This window comes from Arabidopsis lyrata (genome assembly GCF_000004255.2).
Source record: "Arabidopsis lyrata subsp. lyrata unplaced genomic scaffold ARALYscaffold_4, whole genome shotgun sequence".
Lineage (NCBI taxonomy): Eukaryota > Viridiplantae > Streptophyta > Magnoliopsida > Brassicales > Brassicaceae > Arabidopsis > Arabidopsis lyrata.
In genome coordinates, this window is record NW_003302552.1 from 11,717,673 (window position 1) to 11,723,672 (window position 6,000).

Consider the following 6,000-nt stretch of genomic DNA (forward strand, 5'->3'; position numbering starts at 1 on the left):
TTTACCTGCAACATCTGGACAGGTATATGGTCTGCTAATAGTCAAATGTAGTTTTCCATATGTGTACTCACATAAAGCTTAAGACGTGTATGGTATATTTGTTTCAGGGAGAAGAACATGGTGCCGGTCTTGAGAGTGAAGCAAATGTTGGGAAGCAACCAAAAATTTCTGAGGATAATGATAGAGATACATCTTATCAGGCTGAACACACCGAGGAACCCAGTGTAAGTGTACGTACATTTGTCTTTCTTATTTCCCGTGTACGTATAAGTAATGATTGTTTCAGACATCACAAAATAGAGCATATAGCTGATGAAGTTGATAACTACTGCCACAGGTTGATGCGGGAGATGTACCCAATGTAGTTGCAGAGAGTAAAGTGGATGACTCAGTACTTGAGGGCACCCTAGGGGATCCCCCTTCACCATTTGCAGTAGTTAAGAATGTAAGCTAACTATATTTTTAAATAAAATAGTGTAGGCTTGTTTAAATTTATAATCTTCTATTATGCAGGTGTTACAGGAGTTGGCAACGATAGCCTCCATGGATGTGGATGCAGCTAATGTAAAAGAAGTAAAAATCTCGTGTTTGGTTTAAAATTATACACAGTTATTAACATACGTACATAGGATTGTATGCGTACATTTAAATAATTCTGCACGTTAATTTGAAAAGGGAGTGTTGGAGCAGCAGGGGATTGTCGACGGGGTGGAAGAACAAGAGGATTCAAACCCAGGGTTAGATGAAGCAGACACGACAGTTGGTACACTAGAAAATATTGTGAGTATCTTCCCAGTAAATATTATCATTACATTTTGAAATTGTTTAATCATGTTGTTTACAATAATACTTCTTTACAGGATGAACCAAACAACGATGCTGCAGTCGAAGCAATAGCAGTTAAAATTCCTACGCCGGTTGTACCCAAAAAAGTGAAGAAGCAAATAATTGTTGAGATGGATGAAGCCCTTCCGGAAGGTTTTAAGGAAACAACAGTCCTCGTGGAGGATGTTCCTGGACGAGCTGAAGATTCAGAGGTGGTTATAGCGGCTGGAAATGTCCCTTACAACCCCTTGGAGAAGGTTGATGCTTCCAAATTAGAGCTCTTAACCAATGTCCTCCGCGGTCCGAATGTGTAAGTATCGTGCATTATCAAAATTATCTCTTAATTGATACATTGATTTTCTATAACAACCAGTCATACTATAATATTGGATATACAGGAAGCACACTCTTTTCGGGTATCGCAAAGTGGACAACGAGTTTTTCTCCATGCTTATAGCACAAGGACAGTGGGTGGATAATATGGTAAGTTGAAATAGTACATTTGTGTACATTTTTTTAAATATGCCTGAATTGTACGTACACTGACTGCCTATGCTATTATCATTCAGGTCTTGGAAATGCTCGCAATCTTGATGTGGCACAAGAACGGTCAACAAATGATAGCAAACCGATGCGTTGTTTTGGACTCCTTCCTGCTTTATGAGCTTACTAAGCGTGCTGTCAGCTTCAGGAATTGTATAAATAAGCTTGGGTTCAAATGGGGCGACCGGCTATACGACATGGCCAATGGAATACACATACACCGTGAACCTAGTCTTAGGTGGTTCAAGGATGTCAACGTGGTATATGCTCCGATGAACTGGAAAGGTGATCATTGGGTTGGGTTGGCAATCCACCTCAGAGCCCGGAATATAGTTGTCTATGACGCTCTCATAGAACACACGCGGGAGTCTGTTGCATGGTCAAAGATGCAGCCTGTCTGCGAGATGATGCCGTACCTAGTGAGAGCGATGTGCGCGGATGTATTGCCTGCGAAGTACTCAGTTGAACCTTTTGCCTATGAGAGAAATGTTATGGTCGCTCAAAACCCAAGTACAGGAGATTACGGGCCTTACGCAATGAAGTTCTTGGAGTTGCTGGCGTTTGGTAACCCAATGTCAGACTTGGTGAATATTCAAGAAGCAGATATGGCCACCTACCGTCAGGTGTACGCAACAGAAATCTACGAGCACGGCAAGCGCGAGTGTGGTAATCGGCGTTTATTGTAATCATCCCTGGATGTTGAATTATTTTTATTTCCTAGTACTTATTTCCTTATTTCAACAACCTAATTAGAACAACGTAATTAATTATGGAGATCCTCAAAATATTTATGTAATCGTTATAACTATCTTCTCTAAATAATCTGCACATCGTACACTTATTCAAAAACCAACATGTGTACGTACATCTTATATAACGTACGTCTTTTACACAAAGTCGATTTTTCTCATAATAAGATATCTATTTCTTTACTTACATTGATTTGACAACCCTCCCTCACTGCATCATCACTTACGTAAGATTGCATTAACTACAACCATAACTTAACCAACTAACTTCATTGTTCTTTATTTAAGAGTAGGAATTGCATTGTTTTGAAACACCAAATTCCAAGAAATGTCTACACCAAATCTACCTGAAGATTTGCTAGCCAAGATAGCCAAAAAAATGGCTGACAAATGTTGGTGGTACCTCGGACCTCTGTTAAGATCAGGGCGTGGTGGAAGAAACATTGTCTACAGGCCGGATGTCTTGAAAGATGCTAATATTTATAGCATGTGCAGTGATCCCGATGACTTCCATGCGGCAGGCCATGATCCGAATGACATCAACGCTGAAGGTCGATATAGACCCTTTTTCAAAAGGTGTCTAGAGGCTGGTAACCCGATTGCTATTTACCATGAAGGACTGCGTCTAGTTACCCATGAGTCTGACATTAAGGGCGCCATTGTACTTTTACAGCGGAATGTACCAAGGCACGCCGATGCAACCCTGGCCTGCGCTATTCTGTGCGTATGCGAAGGGAATGCTCACATGGGTGGTGTGTACCTACGCCTGTTCGCAAACAACCATTACGCTTTGGAATCAGAAGAAACACGTGACATGTGTGAGGAACTCCTAGAAGAAATAAAAAATTATGGAATTAGGTTAAACAACACATACGGCGCAACCTTTTCGTACCCTGAGGAATGTGGTATTCAAACGCCTCCTTGCGCGATGCTGTGTTACATCAGATCTGGACCCTTCAAGAATGTGTGCAACGTATGTTACTTCTGGTGGTGTGCGAGAAGAATTAGTCAAATTCTCTAGGGATTTCTTACGTAATATTATCTGAATTTCTAAGTTTTTATGTTATAATATGTGGCCTTTACAATTGTACATAGGCTTATCAGTAATGAATATCTTTTTATCTACATCCTTGCTTGTTTCTCATATACTACTCAATCTTATGAATGGTTACAAATAATTGTAATATTTTATATTAAATTGAGAAACAAGTTTCTTAATGTTAGATAATGGTGCCTTGTCTACACAGGCTTACGAATTATCAGTAAATACATACTGACCTGATTTAGCCATTGATAATGACCTCTATCTTTTCAAAAAAAAAAAAAAGAAACGCAAATTAATGTACATATATACGTACACATCCCTGTAATTAATGTACACTGTCTTTTGTCAGATAAAACGAAATTGCAAAAGAAAGAGATTTGGTTTTTAATGCGTTTCCCCCAGATTTAGCCATATACATGAACTCAATCTTTTCCCCTAATTCGGCGACAGGCATCAACTCAAACTTTTAGTCAGAGAACGTAATAAGGGTAGACATACGTACACGGGTATATGTTACTGTGTACACGTATTTTAGTTGGTTTGAAACTAGAAATATGAGAAGCGACTTTCGAGATGGTAGTAAATGATGATGCAATGCTGGTTGATTTGACCTGTAATAACCCATATCTACAAGTTTTGGAGTGGTTATTTAATGCATACTGTCAAGCTCTATTCATAGAATGACCTCTATCTTTTCGCATAAATCTCCTTACTTTACGTACACGGTTTGCAATTAATGTACACTTGCATTTGTCAGACAAGAGGAACTTTAAAATAATGACACTTTATTAATGCGTTCCCCCCCAAATGTAGCCATATACATGAACTCAATATTTAGGCCCTATATAAACGATATCACACACACTAATTTATTTGCTCACATTATTCTAAAACTTCCTTCTTTCATCAACTGCAAGATTATTTCTAAACCTCCTTTGTTAACAACATGGCTTTCCCCGCAACCCCTCCAACCGAGATGTACCTTGCAATACAATTGCCAAACCCGATTTCCGTCCTTATCAACTACCTGCCCGTATCCCAGACTCCCACCGAGACCCTCCGCCACTTGGTCGAAGCAAGTGACGTAAACGCAATAGTGATGGACGACTTCATCACATGGCCTCACTTCGTGCAGCCGGAGTCTCCCTTCAGGGCCTACTTCAGCCTCTTGCTGGAAAGGGGTGCGATCCCGGCTATATACCTCGAAGGTGTCCGCCAGGCAAGCAGCTTCCTAACGGTGGCCCACGGCATTACACTACTCAACTCCGTCGCTCCATCCAACCCTCTCGCCTGCTTCGCGACCGGCTTATTCCTAACTTGTACTGGCAACCATGTCGACTTTCTTCCAGTCAGCGATATGTTCTGGGCGATGACACCCACATTAGCGGCAGCTCACGCAGTGGGGGAGATGGTGATGTATCACATAAGCCAGCTTCACACCGAAGGTCCTCGGCTCTGGCAACGTTCATGGAGGTATGTGCACACACCGGCATGTGTTGGCCTTTGCACGTACAGTTCCGGCTGCAGAGGGTGTTTCTTTTACTGGTACGCGAGGGAGATGTGTGTCTTCTATTAGATATGACTTTGATAATGACGGATGAGGCATACAATTTTCCGGCTCATGTGTATGCTTCGGGCTCTACTTTTTAGTTTATTGCTTCCGCATCTAATATATAGTTTGTCTTTCTTGAATGTATGTCCTTCTTCGGGCACTTAATTATGAATGAATGAAATTTTTGTTGTTTGAGGACAACAATTATGATATATGTATGTTTTCGTGTACGAACACGGGTTTTGTACAATTTGCTGATTGAAGAACCAAAAAGCTAGTAAAACGTACACTGGCAAATTAATTGTAATTGTAGACACTGTACGTATAAAATGTACGTACAATTACACAATAGTTTATTATACAAATTCAAGTAATTAGAAAACGACAACAAGTTTATGTAGTTTTACAATACTTAATATAAATCTGGTCTTTAATAATAAGAAGACTGGGGAAAACAAATCCCCCTATCTAAAAAACGACCTGCTTGATCTCTTCCACTTCCGGTGTGTCCGGATCGGCAAAGACCTTTGACACAGGACCATGACTCACAATCTTAGGATTAGCTCTGTCGGTTAAACGCCAGAAGACGAGTGCGACAACAACATTGCGCTGACCTAGACTCCGAAAGAAGGTTTGGAATTCCAACGCCTGTTCATTGTGTGCTTCGCATTCCAAAACTTCGTTGCTACATTAGATTAAAAGAAGAATCAAGTCAGCGTTTAGATTAAAAAGTGTAAGTGAATCAAATGTGAAAAGAACATTTACTATCTATCTTTGATCTTGAAAGGAAGCTTGAGACCGTAGAAGTCTCCGGTCAAGTGGCCAACCTCCAACAACGCTCCAATGACATCTACATCAAAGGCCAAAAAATAGAAATAAACTTCTAATTTCAAAAATGTGTAAATAAAACGTAACTTAAAAAACATCTCACCGACTAAAACTTTCTTATCAACTGTTTTCTCCAAAATGTAGTCGAATTGAGTGAAATCGTAAGGCGTTAGTAACGACGGTCCGATCCATAAACCATATGCCGTAGTCATGAGATGTTGCTCTCACTGGGTCAGCGACGTTACGGACCAAGAAAGTGGTCACAATTTTCCATTCATTTTCTTTGATTCGGTCTATGTAAAAAGGAGCAAGGTGACGATCAATGGTGGCCTCGATACGGGAACGGGATCCCTACAGAATATGATATATAACAGATTTATATAGAATTGAAAACGTATGATAAAAAAACACAAACACGGCACAGGGAAACTACCGAATTATCTGCCAAGATAAGGCCG

At 40.3% G+C, this 6,000-nt stretch overlaps 1 protein-coding gene across 1 annotated transcript; it reads left to right on the forward strand.

Moving 5' to 3' along the window:
• The first annotated feature begins 824 nt into the window (after window positions 1-824).
• LOC110229265 lies at window positions 825-3,399 on the forward strand. The gene is made up of 4 exons (XM_021029022.1): window positions 825-1,135; window positions 1,224-1,308; window positions 1,395-1,878; window positions 3,365-3,399. The coding sequence occupies exons 1-4, from the start codon at window positions 957-959 to the stop codon at window positions 3,397-3,399; spliced, it is 783 nt and encodes a 260-aa protein (XP_020884681.1). The 5' UTR covers window positions 825-956.
• The last annotated feature ends 2,601 nt before the right edge of the window (window positions 3,400-6,000 follow it).

Excerpts from the sequence above, each read along its gene's own strand:
- LOC110229265 (XM_021029022.1), top strand. The coding sequence starts at position 957 with ATGGATGAAGCCCTTCCGGAAGGTTTTAAGGAAACAACAGTCCTCGTG. Across the intron at positions 1,309-1,394 it reads GACAGTGGGTGGATAATATG|GTCTTGGAAATGCTCGCAAT; the intron begins GTAAGTTGAAAT and ends ATTATCATTCAG. Across the intron at positions 1,879-3,364 it reads TATGGTCGCTCAAAACCCAA|GCTTACGAATTATCAGTAAA; the intron begins GTACAGGAGATT and ends TTGTCTACACAG.